General features: G+C 37.8%; 2 protein-coding genes across 3 annotated transcripts in view; one reads left to right on the forward strand and one right to left on the reverse strand.

The window, feature by feature from the left end:
- The first annotated feature begins 992 nt into the window (after nt 1-992).
- Nucleotides 993-3176, forward strand: LOC307150792 (uncharacterized protein). The gene is made up of 3 exons (XM_079858323.1): nt 993-1185; nt 1611-1761; nt 1838-3176. The coding sequence occupies exons 2-3, from the start codon at nt 1611-1613 to the stop codon at nt 2773-2775; spliced, it is 1089 nt and encodes a 362-aa protein (XP_079714449.1). The 5' UTR covers nt 993-1185; the 3' UTR covers nt 2776-3176.
- Nucleotides 3177-8417: 5241 nt separating this feature from the next.
- Nucleotides 8418-22154, reverse strand: part of trim62.1 (tripartite motif containing 62, tandem duplicate 1) — a 42343-nt gene continuing 28606 nt past the window's right edge. The window contains exons 4-7 of one of the 2 annotated variants that reach the window (XM_079858008.1): nt 18197-18453; nt 18029-18073; nt 17410-17525; nt 8418-9321 (exon numbers count right to left, since the gene is read on the reverse strand). In XM_079858008.1, the coding sequence (XP_079714134.1) occupies nt 8771-9321; nt 17410-17525; nt 18029-18073; nt 18197-18453 (969 nt within the window). In that variant the 3' untranslated portion in view covers nt 8418-8770. The remainder of the gene's footprint in view (nt 9322-17409; nt 17526-18028; nt 18074-18196; nt 18454-22154) is intronic. The other variant, XM_079858009.1, reaches the window with a different exon arrangement.

Consider the following 22154-nt stretch of genomic DNA (forward strand, 5'->3'; position numbering starts at 1 on the left):
GGTCAGAGGTCACTTGTCAAGTGTAAGGTCAGAGGTCACTCGTCATGTGTCGGGTCAGAGGTCACTCTTCTGCCCGGAACTAGACACGCATACAGCCATTAACGCAAGCCAGTGATTATAGTTTATAAGGTTATAAACATGGATATGTCTCTTACAAAAACTCATCGCTTCTCTTCAGGACTTTATTAACCCCTGGAGTCGTATGGATTACTTTCATGATGGATGGATGCGCTTTTTTGGGCTTCAAAATCTAAGATAACATTCACTCCCATTATAAAGCTTGGAAGAGCCAGGATATTTTTTTAATAAAACTCTGATTGTGTTCGGCTGAAAGAAAGTCATATACACCTAGGATGGCTTGAGGGTGAGTAAATCATGGGATAATTTTAATTTTTGGGTGAATTACCACAATTTAGGATGCTGACAACCTGTCTTATCCTCATCTGTTCCATCCTTTTCAAAAAATATAGTTTACTCCGTTTATAATCCGTGAACTCAATCTGTAATTGTCTGCAAAACCAATTTCAAGCATTTAAGAAGCACAAGACTAGATTAAAAGATATTTATGATGATGCGCAAGCACAACATTGACATTTTTAGAGTAAATTTCCTTTCTTTAGTGTCTTAGTTGATTGTCATTCTCTTAACTGAACAATAGATGGCAGCGAGAGCACAGTCTGCTTCAGTCCGACCGTTCCAGGATTCACTGGTTTTAAAACACCCTTCAATGTTCTTACAGGAGCTCTTTAGTGTTCTCCACGCCGTCAGTGTTTCAAAGAAAACTCAATGAACCGTGACGCGTGCTGTCAGTGTCACGAGATCTGCATCACACACACATCTGAACACTTGTGCTTGAGGAGGAAGCAGATGGACTGGTTTCTGTGAGATCTAGCCTAGCACTGACACTCCCACTGCACAGACACGTGCTTTTGAGTCCAGGTGAGAGCTTGACTGTTTAGACACGTCCCACCGGGGGGAGGGTGAAGAGAAATGCACACACACACTCTGAAAAACTCACAAAGAATGAGTGAGTGCTGCTGTGTTCAGTGTCTCCTAAGTGCCTTGGCTAATGTTCCTCCAGCTTGTTTGCTAGAGCTTCACTGGGATCTGTGGTTTCAGCGCTGCATCCCGTGAAGAACCTCAGATCTCACAGGCTTTGCTGCATTACTTCATCTCTGCTTTCTGGTGAGTGAGGAATCAGCTCGGACTGGCCCTGGAATTATGGCATTATGACCAAATGCTCTTGATTTTATTTAATTATTTAGATATGCATGTTTTTTTATACTGTTATTTGTTATGCATGTACGTATATGTGTGTGTGTGTATGAAAATTAAAGTATAAAACATGCGTAAACCAGGCCTCACACAAAGATAGCTGTACAAGTACACACACACAAACACACAGGTTATAGAAGACATTATAGAAGTTAGACATTTCAAACATTTTTGAGGGGGAAATAAGATCAGATGCCATTATGAATCCTCCTCAATAAGACCAGTTCTGTGTATTAAGATTTCATATTGACTTTAATGTATCTTGGGCCTGGAACATAGTCCTGCATAATTGGACTTTCTTGTGCATCATCACCTGACTGGTCTGTTCTGTGCAGATGGAGGGTGTTCTGGATGCTGCGCTCCGTGTGTGTGTGTGTAAGCTGATGAGCAGTGTGCTGTTGTGTCCGTCTGTAGTCACACACACCATCACTGCGGTCAGTCTTTGCTGCTGCTGCCTGCTGTTATTCACAGACCTCGCCGTCACCCGTAAGCAGAGCCACACACACTTTCTCCTCGTTCTCCTTTAACTCATCAGTTTGACGCCTGTTTTCTGTTCCTCCAGTGTTTCTGCTCTACGTCCGGCTCATGGAGTTCTGGTTGATGCCGTTTAACGTGTCTTCGGATGTCGTCGCCCTTCGATTCCTGCTGTTTCTCGGCCAGGCCTATGGGGTCGTGCTGTTGCTGACGCCGCCTCTGATCGCGCTGGAGTTGCTGGTAAATCTGCTGCGTACTCAAGACAGGAGAACCAGTGAATCTGATTGTCTTTCTAGGACTGTTGGCTGTTTCGGATGTCTCCTAGCATGGATTGTGAGTGGCATCTGCTGCAGTCATGACTGGACGCTGGAACAGTTCTCTGTGGAAGCCTGTTTGAGAAGAGGCGGATGCCTTGTTACATGCTTTCCCGACATGGATGAGTTATCCTGGGTTCTTCCTGCAATGGTGGTGCTGTTGAGTTTGACGGGGAGCTTGGGTCGGCTCAGGTCCCGAAGTCCGTCCGACTCGTATAGAAACACACAGATGGGCGAGAAAAAGGACTATGGTGTCCTCAGGCAAATGCATATGTCACTTAATCTGGTTGACTCAGAAAAAACACCCGACAGCTGTGGCGTTCACAGGACCGGGTGTGTTTACAGGGAGCAACGATGGTCGTGTCCTGGGAATGATGTCATGTGTGCTCACCAAACCGGTTTGGCAGACAATTATAGCCAGAAACAAAAGCCATCAACGTTTGCACAGTCTAAAACCGATCTTCTGCCAGAGGTCACATCATTGGCGGTCAAAACAGAGCAATGTGTTTTTAACAGGTCTCGAGGAAAACGCTGTTGGCCTCCCGAAAGGGAAAGTCCCTGCTTGAGGCGAGAAACGCTCACAGGGTTGGTATGCATGGCTCTGGTTTGCGTTTTTCCCACAGTCGTCAGCGGGAATATTCTCCTTATCTTTAACTTGGAGAACTTGGTGGTGAACACCTTCAAACTTTTATCTCATTCGGTCAATCTGTAAGTGACGGCGTGTAAAAATGTGAACTCTGATAGATGAGGTTTGTGAAGCTGAAACTGCGAAAGGAGATTGCCTGACCTGTCAATGTCCATGCAAATGCATTTGATGGATCGCCTGTGCACGCGTAACGCAGCAATATCTGACAGACAAATGCAAATAAAGGTTGCAGAAACAGATGTGTTAGGAGTTTATGAGGAGCATTTTCTGTGCAAAATAAAGAAACGGTTAATTTTGAGAGCACCAGCTGGTTTCATATGAGATAGTTGTGTTATTTTTAAACCCAAACCAGTTTGCGGTTCCCTAAAAAAGGAATAGGGCCCCGAGGAGTGCTGTGCTTCACAGAACAATAGTGACATATGAGCAGTGGCATTTAGAGTTAACATAACAAAATCGAAATGTGCAATAAAGTATTTATGTGTACAGATGTGCTTGAAGGCACTGGTAATTTGTCACGAGCACATTCATCAAACTCTGAAGTTCCTCGCAACTTTGCGAAGAAGCTTTCATGACCGAACATGTAAAAAGAAGAACAATCACAAAAGTTGAAGGAGAAAACGAACCTGGGCTTGCAGCTCTTGAAGTCTACATTTCAACACCAGAGGTCTCCCTGCGCTGCAGGAAATTGCACTTGAAACCGTATGCTGAAACCCTAGAAGCTTTTTGTAGCTCTAGTTGCAGATCTTTGGAAAAGCACCACAGGGCAAACGCTACAACTGACGGCACATACACGTCTCAGACTTGCACAGACACATGCAGGAGAATCTCTGTAAACACAGGAGAGCAAACAACTCTGATCAGACCTTGAACATCAGAAAACTGGATGACAAATGTTATTTTACTATTATTTATATACTGTTAGAAAATGTATTCATATTTTGAAGTATTTACAGATTTTAGTTTGTTTTAGTAAGGTTGTGTTTTTAAATATTCCTATTTAATGAATTTATTTGTAAATTTAGTACTTCAACTTAAACATATTGTATTCTAGTTAGTTGCCAGGGACACATTTTTTTAATTTTCAATTTGTTCAAATATTTCAAATCTAATATTTTATTTTATATCAGCTTCAGTTAACAAAAGTTATTTAATTAGTTTTAGTTCTTAATAAAAACACTGGTTAGCAGTTGGGTTATTATAGTTAACAAACTAAAACTATAAAAACATTTTTGTTGCTTAAAAAACATTGACTGAAATAATATATTATATATATATATATAAATAACTTAAAGCTTATTTTATTTCAGCTATAGTTGCAAAGCAAAATTTCTTATTTTAATGTTTATTTCAATTAACAAAAACATCTAAAACTATACTATAAAACTATATTTTTACTTTAAATAAATATTAACTGAAATAAAGAATATATACATACATATATATATATATATATATATATATACCCACACACTAAGCTAGTTGCTGAGGCAGCATTATTACTTATTTTCCTTTAGTTTAATGATGTACTAAAATGACAAACTAAACCTGAAAATGAAAATGAATAAAAACTCAAAACACAATTTAATTTTTTTTTAAACGAAAATGGAAAATATATAAAATAAAGCAATAAGCCCCTTGAAGCCGTGATTTACAGTGAATTCAAAAATAATTCAATATCTCTGTATAATGGTTAGCAATAACAGTTTGGCTTATAAAAATGTCAGCATATGAACAATTCATTATTAGTTAGCATGTGTCATGTGATCAAAAAAACTGATTGAATGGAAAGGACAGCAAGCAAGACCAACTTAGATAATGAGATACACAAGTGACTGCATCTCGAAACCGCATCTCGAGTCGCCCATCTATACTGATCTTTTGAGTATTAAAGTTGTTTTTAATGCTTTAACCCGGTATGATGCCCCATCATATCTAGGTGTGATATAAACCAGCATAAGATGTCCAAGATAGATAGGTCGCACACTAGGTTTTGAGACACAGCCACAAGTGTAATGACTTCCCTGAAGCGGAAGCATTGCAGTGACATCCTCTCACGTATCAAGTGTGTGAGAAAGTGAACATTTCATTAAAATGATGGTGAGGTTTCTCTAGTGTGACAGCATTCTTTCAGACTTTTGTCTCATTTTAAAGCTAGTATCCCAACTGAAACCTCATCCCACCCACACCTACTGTAGTTATATTGGTATGACAGCATCTATTCTTGTAGAGATGCATTGAACAAAAAAGTCTATAGGTTTAACAGGACGCTTGCCCTGAGGGATACTTACACAATTACACTCTTTGCTTGGAATCCAGCAATGATGCAGGCGACTGTGTAATAGCAGCTATCGTGTAATAACACAGAAAGCTTGTGCATTGTGAGATCCATAAACAATATCCCAAGTCTCCAGAGTTTCACTGTGTCTTGTTGGACACAGGTTGATGCAATGATTTCATTAAAAATGCAAGGAAAATCAATTCTTCTCCTCGCACACAAGCCATTTTTCTGCAGTCTGGAGGACTAAGTGCCAAATTGCAATACATTGTTTTCAGACGGCAAGAGCGATTCGTTGCGATGCATCATCATCAGCCGTTTGGAAAAGAGACGAAAGTTGCAAATCATTTCAAACACTTGTGTATTGGACCAGGACCCAACTCTCTTGCCAATGGTAAATGACATTCGATATTTGATCATTTTGTAAGGAGCTGTGGTTTTGTTCTTTCACAAGCCATTGAATCGCTCACATTATCATGCATCTATTTTATTTCAGCTGTACTTCAGTTAACACAAACCTTTTTTAAATAGTTGCAGTTCTCAATAACAACACTGGTTAGCAACAGAGTTATTATAGCTAAACTAAAACCATAAAAACATTTGGTTACACTTTATTTTAAGGTGATGCAGTTACATTTTACTTACTCAAATAAGTACTGAGTAATACTAATTACCTACATGTACTTACTATAGAGTTACACTTTATTTTAAGGTGTCATTGTTACAGTGTAATTATATATTTAAGTACTGAATAATATTAAGCAACTACATGTACTTACTATAGGGTTAGGGTAGGATTAGGATTTGGTTGAGGGTTAGTTACTTGTGATTATGCATAATTTACTGTTATTACTATAGTAAGTACATGTAGTAATGTGTAACTACGTCATCTTAAAGTGTTACCAAACATTTTGTTACTTGAAATAAAATAATCATTAAAAAATTGTCATAATGATAATAATTTCAAATACTGGCCATATTGGACCAAGGTCCAAAATCAATTTTTTGCCAATGGTAAATGACATTTGATACACAAGCCAGTATTTCTGTGAAACGTCAATCGAATCAACAATTTTGCTCCACATCAGTGCTGTTTATTTTAATGTTTTAACCTTTATTTATTTAATAATCTTTTAAGTAATTTGGCCCTCCATAGCTGGTAAACTATTAAAAATCATTGCTTGAAAAAATAGAAATAAAATTGGATGGATGGATGGATGGATGGATGGATGGATGGATGGATGGATGGATGGATGGATGGATGGATGGATGGATGGATGGATGGATGGATGGATGGATGGATGGATGGATGGATGGATGGATGGATGGATGGATGGATGGATGGATGGATGGATGGATGGATGGATGGATGGATGGATGAAAAACAAATAAAAATGAGAAATGTTGGCTTGGCAACTAACTGAAATAAAATAAGTTTAAGTACTAAAATGACTAAAAGTAAAACTGACAATGAATTGATAATTTGATCAATTAAAGCTAAATAGAGACATTAAAATAAAAATGACAAGCAAAAAAGCTAATTCAAAATATTAATTAATACAGCAGTATATAAATAATACTAAAATAACACAGCTCCAGTTCGTTCACATATTTATGTTTGTGTGGTTTAACGGCCAAAATGTGTCTCCACAGTTCTGGAGAAAAATTTAAACAAAACAAAACTTCCTATTAAGTTGGAAGGCCCTGAAGACTAAATAATTCTTGAACAACTGGATCTCTGGCTAGTATCTTTTCTTTTGTCTCATTTGTCACTTGTCGAGTGTTAATTTTGGCACCTGTGTTGGAATATTAAAGAAGTCATTCAAAAATAATGAAGAGTCAGAAATGCTTTTGGTTTTACCATGTTTTTAATTGAACATTAAAACACTTTTCCATGAGCCTCCAGCTTCAAGAGCTCAGCAGAGAGCGTTTAGACAATGATGGGTGTAAAGCAGCTTTCATCCAAACACACAATCATCATCAACACCAACAACAACAATCCTCATCAATATATATCTATATATATATCTTAAAAGAACCCGTCACCATCATCTAACAATAATAATAATCATAGGACTGCCTCATAACACAAGCAACAACCTTGTGTAACACTGACCCCATTGAGGTCTCGGTTATAAATGTCCAACGCCTTTATCCTTTAACAACAAAAATGACAGAACACACAGGTAACATCATAACCAAACAGGAGTGAAGTTCAAGCACAGAATAAAACATGAAATGCATTCCGAACCTGTCCGTCATTCAAGGTAAGATCAGAGAAATTTATTTCGACCAGGTGTATTGACCCATTGACAAGGATTCATGGAGAAACAAAGCTATCAGGGATCAGGATATAAAACCGAGCCTCGGAAAACATCAATGCACCAAATTGTATCAGTGGCCACATCTGAACAATCAAGCATTCTGAGAGGGTGTAGTGTTTCCATTAAAAATTATATATGTACTATAAAAATACCATGTATGTATGTATATATGTATGTGTGTATGTATGCGTTTATATATGCATGTGTGCGTGTATGTATGTATACGTGTATTTATGTTTGCGTGTATGTATGTTTGCATGTATATATGTATGTATATGTATGTGTGTGTGTGTGTGTGTGTGTGTGTGTGTGTGTGTGTATGTAAGTACGTACGTATACATACATACATACATACTGTACATATACATGCACACATACACACACAGACCCTTTAAAAAAGCCATTGACTCGTTAGGAAAAATACATTTAGACATACATTAGACTCAACACTTTTATAAAGAGCAACGGATGCAGTTTTTCAGAAATGGAAATGTCTTTAACCATCTCGCACTATTATCACCTGATTTGATGTGACAAAGCTGACAGATGACCCAGCGTCCAATTTAACACTTCGGCCATCCTAATGAGACGTCCCGGGACCGCAAACTCTGGAATGTTCTAGAAAGTAAAATCACAGGATGAATAAATAAAAGCAATAGCAAGCTAAAGGAAGGCGCAGGGGACGCACTTTTCACTGAGCAAAGGCAAAGCTGTCCTGCAATATGTACAAATGCGCAAAGTCCCTTTTTTATGATAGCAGCAGATGCGTTAGCGGCATTCGAACCCCTCTGCCCTAAATCTCCACTAAAAGGGAATAAAAACATACAGTCATTCACGCATACAGAAACACGCCAACATCAAACACCATCGCAAATAAGCATGACCTGAGGAACACAATATTCCACTCACCGTTCATGCAGTTACGGAAAAAAAAAAATAAAGTAAGAAGTTCGTACAGCACTACTAGTGTCGAGTAGCAGTCTGACGCTGGACACACTCCACAAACACACCAAAGCCAATTGCACAAAACGAAACAGGCAACACATTTCTTATTTCTGTCTGCACAACAGATAAGCTCTTTTTCCCAGACTAGAGCCATGAAAGGAGCGTTTGGACCCAGCAGGGGCTGAGGGAACATAAGTCGGGGTATTGTGTGCGAGCAGCTGGGATATCTTGGGCGAGCAAGCCGGCCACGGCAAGATTACAAATGACCAGCAACAGTGAATGTACAAAAACGCCCATAGGCACCTCTCAGAAAAGTGCAAGGCTCTCCATTTTATTTACCAACTCCAGGCGTTCAGAGCCTTACGTCACAATCCATCAGTCAGATCGCTTCATTCAGTACAATGTCGGCTACCCACCAAGTGCCCTAAGGTAAGCTGAAAGAAAGAAACTTTATTATACACCCTAGTTTTTTCAGTTTCTTATTTTTATCCCCAAAACTTCTCTGCTGACTCGGTGTCTATAAACGCACTGTGTTAATTCGCAAGGGCTGCACATTTTTTCCATTAGCGTGACTTTGGCCGGGGCTGAAGTATGGAAAAAGTTTGGCTAGAAACTTCTCTCGGTAGGTGTAGAGCCAGGACATGTCGTCGGCGTTGTAGAAAACCAGCAAACCTTTGGGGTAGTCCAAGTAGACGCCCACTTTCTCGAGCTTGCTCTTTACGTTGAGGCGCGTCCAGGGCTCGGTGCAAGCGCTGTATTGGTTACCGTCGTGCATGACGATGCAGTAGAAGCCTCGGCTGGGTTGGATCTGAATGCTGCCCTTGCGGTTCACCGTCTCATTGGCCACACCGATCATCCACTGGGTTTTCTCGGACACCATCACTTCCCAATAGTGGACGCCCCCGGAGAAGCCCTCGGCACCCAGCACGGACACCTCGACGTCGAAGCGGCGTGGCGAATCCTGAAGCGGCTGTGGGTGCAGGTTCCCGTACGCAACGATGGTGCAGTCGTCCGACAGTATGAGCCGCTGGTGAGCAGTGATGGGGTCCATGGTTAAAGCAGCAGGCACTGGGAACATAAAGGTGGAGGAAATGGAAATCAGTGCATCCAATAAGCTTGTTCAGACCTATTATATTACATTACATAAAAATAAACAAGCAAATAAATAAATAATATAAGAAACATAAAAGATGAATACATAAATAATAGGGACAAGTTAATAAAAACAAATACATTTATAAATGAGTAAATTTGAAAAATACACATACACATATACATATGAAGAGTTCAGATGCAAAAGCCTCTAAGTGCCATCTGAAATTTTCTTCTAGAATGATCATTTTTATCAAGCTTGTATATTTAAGTTCAATAATTTCACTTAAATGGCAATGCAAATGACCTATTAATTGTCATTTAAGTGAAATTACTGAACTTAAATATACAAGCTTTATAAAAATGATCATTCTAGAAGAAAATTTCAGATGGCTCTTAGAGGCTTTTGCATCTGAACTCTTCATATATACATATATACATATACACACACACACACACATACATATATATATAACTTTCATATTAAATGTCAATATTATAATTGTATATGCCTTTAATACATACTGAAAGCATGCACTCCACAATCATGTCTGATTACTAGCTTGAGTGTGAATCAGGTTGTCAATAATTCAACAGTCATCCTCAAGTCATCAACTGTTCCTTAACATATCACTCTTCTGTTATTGGTCTTTTATGTGTTGATCTGATCGTTTTCCTAAAGAGGCTTTCCTAGGAGTATAGAAAGATGTGCAAGACTGTGGTTTGCCTTTGGCCATCCATGTGGGCATTCATAAGCACATGTGCTCACATTTTTAGGGCTGTTATTTCCTTCTCTCTCTCTCTCTCTCTCTCTCTCTCTCTCTCTCTCTCTCTCTCTCTCTCTCTCTCTCTCTCTCTCTCTCTCTCTCTCTCTCTCTCTCTCTCTCTCTCTCTCTCTCTCTCTCTCTCTCTCTCTCTCTCTCTCTCTCTCTCTCTCTCTCTCTCTCTCTCTCAATGAGAAAATGTTCAAAAAGGCTAAATAAGCAGCTGCAAATTAATGGTTTTGAAGGTCATTCTTGTCAATCAAAAGCGCTGACACAATCACTACCTGAGCTGGTGGAATAATACTCCTCTGGAACACAAACACACTCCCTCGTCTAATTCATTATCGTCAGGTCATTTCAAGCGAACGCTCCTTTGAGTGCAAACACTTTCAGATGCATTCAGCAATCTACAGGGCAGTGTGGTTTTCAATACCGGCCATTGTTTAAGCGCTTCTGCCAGGCATTGAGTGCTTGGTTGAAAAAGGATAAATAAACCACCCATCCATCAACCGCTGCCTGGCTAGTAATGCCTGTGGCAGACCGTCTGCAGTGCCCATTATGGTGCCAGTTTGCTGTGGGTTCAATGGCGAGCAAGTGTGCCAAAGGAATGGACTGAGAAGAGCAAACCCTGGAAAACGAACAACCTTCCAGCATACAGACACAAAACAATGGACACATGCCACTTAGCGAAAAGAGTCCAAACTAGCCTGGACCTGAAAAAGAAACCAGAGCCAAGCAGTTGCAGCCAGGGCCGGTTCTAGACATTTGGAGGCCCTAGGCAAAATTCATGTTGGAGGCCCCCCCACCCCCAATAAAAAACACTTGAAACAAATATGATTCCTAACCTTTTTATTTATACAACATTTAATTTTAAATTTAGTATATTTTTACTTACACAGTACATAAGTTTGGACAAATTACTATTTTTAATGTTTTTGAAAGAAGTCTCTTATGCTCATCAAGCCTGGATTTATTTGATCAAAAATAGCCTACAGAAAAATAATATAGTGAAATATTATTACAATTTAAAATAATGGTTTTCTATTTTACTATACTTTAAAATATATTTCTGTGATGCAAAGCTGAATTTAGTGTCACGTGATCCTTCAGAAAACTTTATAATATTCGGATTTATTATCAAATGCTAGAAATGGTGCTTAATATTTATTTTATAACGTGATACTTTTTTTCAGGATTTTTTGATTATTAAAAAGTTGTTTTAAAAAAGTCTTCACTATCACTTTTATATATTTAACACATCCTCGCTGAATATTCCTGTTTTTTTTCTGTATTTTTGATCAAATAAATGCAGGCTTGTAGAGCATAATAAGAAACTTCTTTCAAAAACATTAAAAATAGTAATGGGTCAAGACTTTTTACTGGTAGCCTACTACATCAAACTTCATCTAAGGTAATCTCTTTTTTGTTTAATGAAGATGTTATTGTTCTTGTTGTTATTTTGCTGTTTTATTCAGTTTATTCACAGTTCCAGAATACCACTTCAGTAGATGAACATGAACGTGCTTTTATAATTTTTTTCATATGCGTTATGGGCAGGATTTTTCCCTCCCATTTAATCAATATTGACTGCAGATATTGTCATATTATTAATATCAGTAATATGATATTATGTATTGCATTGCTACCTTAAATATGCTATACACAAATCAAGTGGAAGAGAAAGATACGATCGCTACTGAGCAGGAAAAAAAATCAAAACTAATGATGTCAGGGTATAATCATCAGCATCAGAATATAGAAGATGGACCCATAGATATGAGATCCTTTATTTGAAACATTTAAAAATGTTGCAGTGTGTTGGTTTTTTAACTTTGAATACAAACGTCTTGTCTTTTACTTTTGTAGCTTTTTTACTAGTCAGCTCCCAACGCGATGTTATTCATTGTACGCGCAAATTCAAAGCGTCGCGTCTGGGCACGTTAATGACGCTCGCGCTCTTTTAAACTCGTAGACTAACAAAGCGGTGAATGATTTTTCCAGAAATGACGCTGATCTACAGTAGCCCACAAGTTTATATTTAAAATACATTGCAATCACTCCAAAATCGATGACCTGCATTACGAGCTGTGCTTTTTTGCGTGCCTATTTAGGCTTTTGCTTCGCACTCGCAGCACCTGATGGATGCGTTCGTTAACCGCCTCTGACCGCCGCTGACTCGGACTTAACTGGCTGGCGCCTCTATATATATACAGTCATGGGCTGGCGTTAATGTGACGTAATATAACAGTCTATGGTTAAGATAAACATCGTCACTATTTTTAGTTAATTAATACATTTTGAAATAAATTGTAGATAGGACATTTGTACAATTTTTTTTTTTTTTTGTCCCTCTGTCTGGGCCCCATCCCGCCAATCGGGCCCTAGGCACGTGCCTAGTTTGCCTTTGCGTTAATCCGGCTCTGGTTGCAGCACATTACGATATGCAGGACGCCAAGATATAATTCTGGAAAGTCGAGCTATGATGAACTATACATCATGTTTATAAGGCATGATGAGGAAATGTGGGGAGAAAATGAAGCTGAGAGAATCTTGGGTAAACAATGCTTATCTGAAGCAATCGCTTATCAGGCACGTTGTGCATTCTTTCGCACTGAAACGATTCTGTATGTGCATTTTTACGGTTTCGTAAGAAATTAGTGAAAAGTGAAACCATGCTGGCTTGTTTTCCTGCGGTCCATAGATGGGCATGCTATGAGAGGAAGAGTGAAATTTACTAAATATTTTCATCTTGGCTATTTAAAACCTTCGCCACAAATGGCAGAGCCAGAAGCCAGTCCAGAGGATAGGATGTCGACATTTCCACCCTTTGACATTGGCAGTTTGCGCTTCAGGTAACCTATAAATAATTTAACCTCTGTCGTCTTGCTTTCGATCAGTCTCTGCCTCTCGCTCTCTCTCTCTCTCTCTCTGAGTCACGCAAACAAAACAAGCACCAGTAACAGGCTTTGGATTCAGAAAGAGACAATATTGCTGTTCAAGTTGGGAGGAAAAACAAATAAGGATAATAGAAATACATTTTAAAAATGCCACTCCAGTACAGAATACAAGGCGGCGAGTGCAGCAGTGTGGAAGGAAGGATCTGAACTGGATTCGTTTCATGTGACAGGCTGAGCGTCGCCCCTTGCCTATTTCTGTCGGTGTAAAAGACGCTGGACAATTGATTGAGAGAGCGAGATATTCCCTGCTGTGTTATTTTAAATAATGCTCTGTGTCAGGTGGGTACTGAGAGGGAATACAGATGAAGGAGGCCTTCAGAGCTTCTCGTCGCAGCTATTAAAATGGGCCACTCGTACAGATCTCAATCAGATGCATATTATCTCATTCACAGGGCTGTAAACATGCAGGTTGTGTTTGTGTTGATTAGATCATCTCTAATTGGATGCACTAACAAATACACAATAAGTATTAGATCATTGGACATGATTACTATATTAATGTACTACAGATGCACAAATAAAAACAGGCTATTTAATGAGAAAAATAATTGAATGCAATTTCTTTCTAAACAAAATGAGAATAGTGCTTAAAACTCGCTGCCACCCATACATAAAAAAAAAATATTGAAATATATTTTAAAGTGTCAAAAATATATGTGGCATATATTCCATATATATACATTGAAATATATTTGCATTGTTGTTCACTTATATTTATCATTTTGAAATATATTCTGAAATATAACAAAAATATATGATGTTAAGTGTGAAATATGTTTACATTTATAACATGTAATGTAAAATATATGACAAAGTATATGGTCATAAAATGTTTAGCTTGCTAAAGAAGGGTCGAAAATGTATTTTGATCATAGTAATTCCTCTACCTTTTCCCCTATACACAACAGTAGGCTACCATATTTCACTACTATATTATGACACACAGCTATAATAAATACTGTACTTACATTTAAATGACTGCAATGTAAAATGACAGATAGTTGCTTTCCTAGGCCATATTAGGTGGCACGTACCTAACACTAAGTGCAATTATTAGATTTATTGTTGTTTTATTGACATCTTTCCTGAAGTCATTTAAATATTGAAAATATGCACAATATTTATGATGCAAGTATAACAGTGACACTCCAACAGTGAAGTACACTTAAACAATAGATAGAACTCAGTGTCTAACACTGCATACACACACTATTAAATAACTGTATTCAATTCTGTAAAAATAGGGAAAAAAAATCTGCATTCTGACAATAAAATTGTCATTTTAGGCCAATAAAGTCAGTAAAGGGGCAGCCGTGGCCTACTGGTTAGGGCTTCGGGCTTCGGGCTTGTAACCGAAGGGTTGCCAGTTCGATCCCCGAACAGTAGGAAAAATGTGGGCGGGGGAAGTGGTAGAGCACTGCTCTCCCATGCCCACATCCACGGCTGAAGTGGTCTATCTAAAAAATAAATTGAAAATGTGTTGTTTGTTTGTGAAAATGTTAACTTTTTAAATTTCAAAATATATTTCATATGAAACAATTTGCAAAAGTTAAACATATATGCAAATATATTTACATATATCTAACTAAAATATATTTATTGGGCCAATTTCAAATATTTGCATATATTCCAAAAATATATTTTGAAAATATATTTCAAATATATTTATTTTGTGTATGGGCATGATGCTAGGTTGTTGCTACTCGATTGCTAAGGTGTTTCTAGTGTGGTTACTTTAGTCCCTGGTCAAAAGTTTCAATGATATTCTGGTCTCTAGATTCAGGCTAGCTTCCAGCAATGCAAGTCTATGGGATTTTTATCAAACTGTCTATGCGCCATCGAGCTAAAAAATAAAACTCAAAAAATATTTTTTAAAAAGTTAACTGAAATAAAATAAAATATTAATATTAAATGAAATAAAGAAATATTGCCTTTGCAAATATTTGAATCACTTAAATTACTAACTGGAAATGAAAATAAATAATAATATAAAATAAAATGAAAAAATTAAAATAAATTAAACTTAAAAACAGTAAAAAAAAAAAAAACTACTATAAAACAGCAAAATTACAAAAAACATCTTATTAAAGCTGATTCAAAATACATTACAAAAACTATAATAAATAGTATATAAATAATACTAATATAACACTGGTCTGTGTGTAGTGTTATAGTAATAATATACCTCTCCTAAATAAGCTGCACAATTTATAGGGTTATTTCACCAAAAAATGAAAATTCTGTCAGTAATTACTCACCCTCATGTTGTTCCAATCCCGTAAGACTTTCACTCATCGTCTGAACACAAATTAAGATATTTTCGATTAAATCTGAGAGCTGTCTCACTCCTCCATAGGCTTCTATGTTATTGAAACTTGCCGGCCCGAAAGTGTGGTTGTCAGGAGGCGCGTCATTACCATGTATTCTGGGATTGTTTGGTGATTCAAAAATGCTGGTTCGAAATCAACAAAGCACTGCAAATTGTATTTGATGTCCCCATCCAACTGAATTTCAGAACTATGTACCTGGGTCTTAAAACTCCTGCCATGGACACAACCAATGGATATCTTTGGACTATACTCCTGGCTGCAGGGAAAAAGGCCATTACAAAAAAAATGGATGACTCAAACTGCTCCGACAATCAGGGAATGGGTAGACCTTATTATGGACATAAGGAAAATGGAAAAAAATCACATTCGGATTACATTTACAACTGGACAAATTTGAAAGACTTTGGAGCAATTGGGACACTTATACTGATTTACATGTGTCTTAATTTTCTTTTGATACGCTGATCTTGCTCTCTGGTCATGTTTTGTTCTGTTTTAAATTTCTGAATAAAGTTGTTATTTTTGTGTTTTTGCGCACAAAAAGTATTCTCGTCGCTTGATAAACACATGGTTGAGCCACTGTAGTCACTTGGACTATTTTAAACATTGTCTTTACTAACGTTTCTGTGCCGGCAAATTTCAATAACATAGAAGCCTATGGAGGAGTGAGACAGCTCTCAGATTTCATCAAAAATATCTTAATTTGTGTTCTGAAGATGAACAAAGGTCTTACGGGGTTGGAACAACATGAGGGAGAGTAATTACTGACAGAATCTTCATTTTTGGGTGAACTATCCCTTTAAGGTATCATTAATGTCTGAAGCACAAACAGTGCTGGGTTTGTTTAAATTTGTCAGGCCAAGTGCATACAAGACAGAAGCTAATTGCCCTGTGCTAATTTTAAAGTTTCTTGTAGGAAACCAAGCGACCATAATTTTGACCCACATAGTCTACAATTAGTGATGTAAAATGAGCTCCAACATGACAGCAAACAAGATTGAAATTAGTGTGTGCACTCAATAGAAAGGGCAACACTTCAGTCCTGTAGTGTGTGCTTGGCTGAACCTTAAATACGTGTAACAGTAATGGTGACACTTGCCTTGGCAAAAAAGTGCTGGAATATAAGCACATGATAATGTTAGCATTCAGCTTGAGATGCTGGGAAGTATTTGCTAAACAAACAAACTAGATAGGGCTGGGTATCGATTCAGATGTTCCAATTCGATTCGATTTTGATTCGCAAGCTCTCAATTCGATTCGATTTCGATTCTCGATTCAATTTCCAGTTTCAATTTCGATTGTCGATTCGACTCAATAAATATAGATTTAATACAAATCCTATATTTCTAAAAAAAGAACAGTGAACATAAGTTTACAAGTGGTTAATTAATAAAAAGAAATGAAGAGCCACAAACCTGTATATTTTATTTTGGGTACACTTGGGTACATTAAAAAAAGAACCATATAAGAACTCCATATTTCAAATGCATGCATTAAATAGACAGGATTTTGATGCAAGATGAAAAATTGATGCTGAAAATTGGACAAGTCAGAACAGTCGCATGCCTTTATCAAACACGATCAGGTTATTTTATGTTTAAGATAAAACAAACATAAAATCTCACAGCATTAGCTGTAACATGGAGACTGCAAGCCTATGAACAGTGTAGGAAAACTAATAGTGGCTTTTGGGTAATAGATATATAAATATGGAAAAAAATTGATTCGTGGCCTTTGAGAATCGATTTTGAATCGACCACATTTTAAAAAACGATTAATTGAAAAATAGATTTTTTTGCCCAGCCCTAATACTAGATCAAGGTTTCCCAAGCAGGATTCACAAGGGAATCTCAAAGCCATCATAAACCCTGTTCAGGAAACCTTGATATAGTATTTTTGTGCAGATTATTGAATGTGGTTAAATTCCAGGCATAAGCATTCCAGTCATTTTCTCAGTAATGACACATAGTATGTGAAATACCACTATTTAAAACTTTAGTTATGGAACATTACCTGGCGATATATCCAGAAAAAGGGACTTCCAGATTGTATATTGTAGGGGCCCCATGTATTTGGATGTCGGAAAGTCTTCGTAGGTGAGGTTCGTTTCATGGATCTTTCCCTTTATTCTGTGGAGACACAGGACAACAACTGCATTATTCAGATTCAACACTGGCAACCCACCAAAACCCAAGCAACCGATTCTTCCTCAATGGCTAGATCCTGTTTCCAAACACTCATTTTCGAATCGTACTGTTTTCTACATAGCTTTTCTGCCCCCGCAAAGACAAACAGCTCAAATTCGCCTTTGGGAATGAGGTCAATCTGGGCAACACTGCAGCTCACTTTCATTAGCTCAACCTAAACATTAATCATGCTATTCCTTTCCCATATGGCTAATTCATTCCCCTCTCGTCCTTACCTAGAACAACTGCTACACAGCCATTCTGAGAGAACCGCATTTCTAAATGGATAAAACGTACATATTTATGCTGTTTAAGCATCGATGATCTCTCTACTCCCTAACTATCTTTAACCTTGTTCTGCAGACTAGTCTCTTTTCCTGACTGGGTTTCTGTGACATACAGCAAAGGGCAATGGTCACATACATAAGTCAAATAACCTGACTTGCCTTGGTAGCTTCCACCAGCAATACCCTCCACGAATCACTTGCTCCCTGACCAGCAGTTACAAGAAAAAAGACAAAACGGTTTAGACCAGAGAATCTCAAACTACCATATAAAACACCCTCAACATACGCGCATCCACTCATCTCCGAGTCACACCACATCCTTAGTACCTGTCTGACGTCAGGGCTATTCCTTCCAAGAACTCGTGCCGGCTGGTCTCACTGAGCCGCTCCTGAAGGATCTGGATGCCTTCCTTGACGTCACGGAGCTGCTGGCTGTAGCGCTGGATCTTTTGCTCGATGTCAGAGAGCGTGCGTGCCGTATCCGCCTCCAGTTCCTCCAGCGTGCTCTTCTGCCGCTCGCGCAGGAAACGGTGCAGTCGCTCAAACGCATCGCCGATTGTGGCACGAAGGCTCTTCGCTGACGACTATAAAGTAGAGAAGAAAGTTAGGACTTTAGGTAGACTGTGAGACACACAGTCTCAAGTAACAACCCTCCACTGTGCATACACTAATTGAGATGTCAATCAAGCATGTTTGTTTTAAACAAGTCTTTACTCTAGGGCAAATGGATGCGTTAGAAAATCCTCATAATGGCCGTAGGTTTCTCTCATAAATGTATCTGAAAATATATACACCACTGTTCAAAATTCTTTAAGAAATGAATAAAGCAAGGATGCATGAAATTACAAAAAGATTCTATTTCAAATGTATTTTATCTTTTGAACTTTCTGTTCGAAGAATCCTCATAAAAACACTTATGCATGGATATTCATCAACATAATGTGAGTTTTTAACTGTATTTTTGATCAAATACATGGAGCCTTGGTGAATAAAAGTATTAATTGATATATCTTACTGACCAAACTTTTGAATGGTAGTATACATGTCTGTTTTTGACAAGCACAAAATTACTGTTTCATTCTGATCTCATGATTTAAAAAATGTATTTACATAATTTGAACAAGCTGACAATTCATTTGCCTAAAGTAGAGTACATTCTGAGTCAACAGTTTTTTTTTTTTTTTTTTAAATTAAGCAACTTCATGCAAGCATTAAAGGCTAAAATAACTAATTATTTATTTAGTAATGTGTCTAAATGAAGCAAACTTCATACATCAAGTTAAATTTGACCATCAAATCAAAAATTGTGATTATGCCTCCGTGTGATGTAAAGATAATGGTATGTGCAGTCTGAGAAGTTTAAAAATGCGGTCTAGGTGGCCTATGACAACCTACACCGGGAAAAGATGGTTAAAAAAAAATTATTTTTTAACTGTGAAAGTGTGAAACTACAGAGCTACCCGTGACGAGGAAAAAGAGAATTTAGTGACCGGAAAAAGTGTGTCATTGTGGATTCACATGGATTCAGAGAGATGTAAGAGACTAATCTGGTTAGGACAACAAAAAGCATGTAGTTTCAATAACCGTACTTATATTTAATGTCTCTAAATTCATATTAAATATTTTTTTTATGTACACAAAAATAAAATGTAGCTACATATTATATTGAAATTATTTTACAAATTATACATACATTTATTTTATATCTAATATTCAATTCAATTCACATATATTTGTATAGCAACATTCACAATACACAATATAGTTTCAAAGTAGCTTGACAGACTGCATTACAATTTAGAGTGATTTCTTATCTGAGGTGACTATGTCCAAGTAATGTATTTGAGCAAAGTACATATACAAATCATGCAGTTAGCTAACAATGTATGAATTTAAGGCAGAAACAATGAGCTCACTTAAGTATTTTTTTTACGAGTTGTAAACATGATAATTACAATATATGGAAGAATTGGCATAGGTGCATATTGATTCAGAGTTTGGGTTATTTGAAGTCCTCGCAGGAGAGTCATCTCTTCACAGGTGTTGGGGCATATTATAATAATTATACCGGTACTATTTTTTATATGTATAATTATCATTATTATTATTTCTGCAGAGCCTCAGTGATACGCAATGGACTATGAAGCAAGTGGAAACTGCCTCATATGAATGCATCACTAGAGATACGGTCAGGGACGACAGGGACACGGTCTAATAGTCACTGGAAATGGCAATAGGTTGCTCCTTCCTCAGTCTTCGGGGTTATTGTAGGACAGCCTACATCATTACACATGCAGACGAGCAACGAGATAAAAGCGGAGGGGATAATGCAGAATGAAAAAGAGAATTGCGAAACTAGCTAACAAACCTCGTCATTGACCGTGAAGGAGGAAAAAAAAAAAAAAGTCAAAGAGAGATAAAACGAGATGTTTGAGGAAGCCGGTCATCTTCAATAAAGCGTAAAGAACATCAGGTTCAGTCGACGGATCAGAGATCTGAAACCTCAAGGTCGAATCGAGGCAGGATAGAAGCCGTTCCACTGATGGCCGTCCATACAAACAAGGCAAGCTCAGAAACGTATTATATTTCCATTTCTTTCTTCGCCTATAATAAGAACTGGAAAAATAGACTTCACCGATTACGAGATTACTCCTACTAACAAATACAATAAAGGACTTGTTCCACTTCTGTCTTTCCAAAGGGAAATGTGATTTCCTTGCCACTGGGAAGATGAAATCCTATTAAGATCACGTCTTGCTCTGGTGTTATTTGCATCGGCTGAGTCAGCCCACCTGGCGTCGCGTGATGGATGAGTTGGACTCAGTGATGCTGGTCTCTTGAAACCATTCTCCCCATGGGCTGCGCTGTCTCACATTGGGTCTATTTAAAGCCAGTAAACACCTCCTATGAGCCTAGCATGACTCGGCCTCCAAGCAGCCTGCTCGCTTCGACATCTGCTAATCAGACACATGTTTCCTTGGGGTCTTCCATTTGGATTCAACATCGGCACTTCAGATGAGAGGCGTCTGTCAGCAAGTCTGCCGCCGAGATAAATCTAGAGCATGCTAGCGGGGAGGTGGCAACAAGTAAAAAAACCAACAAGGTAAACATGAACTAGTGGTATCACTGACATAAGCTACATGCTCAAGTTTAACTTTTAGGGTTAGAGGTTTGACCGCTCAAAAGTTTAGGGTCAGTAAGATATTTTTCTGAATTTTTTTTAATACTTTTATTCAGCAAGGATGCATTAAATTGACCAAAAGTGACAGTAAAGGCATTAATAAAGTTACAAAAAAAATTCTAATTAATGTTGTTGTTTTGGTTTCCACAAAAACATTGTGTTTTCAAAACTGTTTTCAACATTGATAATTCCTGCTGAAAATTCTGATCAAATAAATGCAGCCTTGGCGAGCATAAGATACTTTTTTCAAATACATTAAAAAAATCTACAGTAGTGTATGAGCAATAATAATAATAGATAAGTTATATTTAGCTCTAGTGATATGATAAAGTTACTTTACAAGATCAAAGGTCTAACAAAGAATTGAATTAGCCAGGTTTTTAAGAGTTAAGAGTTGGCCCACTTTATTATCGTTTGGAAGCAATGAGCCCACTTTATTTATGGTTTACTCCATAAATCTACTTCTCTAAAGGTTGTGCTGTGACAGCTCTCTTGAGACAGCGAATGTAAAATAACCTTCCGTCCTCTTATCTCTACAGGAAAGTCTGGGATGCAGGAGGCATTTTGCAATGATGGTCCTGAATGTCAATGTCAAGCGTCTGGCTCGTCGTAAGCATCTTAAATCACTGCATAAATGAATCCACACAGGATCTACATTTATATCTACATTTTCCTGGGAAAGAACTGAAAGATACTTTCAAGATAAATACGCAATCTGTAAAATCAATGAGACGAAAACATGATTTGCTTCCAGAAAATGCAATCACAGGGATACAAGTCTGAGTTTAACTCGACTTAAGAGACTACAAGGAAAATTCAACATGTAACAGGGTCTGCAATCCATTGTACCTTCGCAATAAAAGGCCTCGTTTACACTGTCAGTGAAATGTGACCCAATTCCGATTTTTGGGGTCTTCCATTTGGATTCAACATCGGCACTTCAGATGAGAGGCGTCTGTCAGCAAGTCTGCCGCCGAGATAAATCTAGAGCATGCTAGCGGGGAGGTGGCAATAAGTAAAAAACCAACAAGGCAAACATGAACTTGCGGTATCACTGACATAAGCTACATGCTCAAGTTTAACTTTTAGGGTTAGAGGTTTGAC

The sequence above is a fragment of the Squalius cephalus genome, assembly GCF_949319135.1.
Source record: "Squalius cephalus genome assembly, chromosome: 22".
Lineage (NCBI taxonomy): Eukaryota > Metazoa > Chordata > Actinopteri > Cypriniformes > Leuciscidae > Squalius > Squalius cephalus.

Excerpts from the sequence above, each read along its gene's own strand:
- LOC307150792 (XM_079858323.1), top strand. The coding sequence starts at position 1,611 with ATGGAGGGTGTTCTGGATGCTGCGCTCCGTGTGTGTGTGTGTAAGCTG. Across the intron at positions 1,762-1,837 it reads CACAGACCTCGCCGTCACCC|TGTTTCTGCTCTACGTCCGG; the intron begins GTAAGCAGAGCC and ends CTGTTCCTCCAG.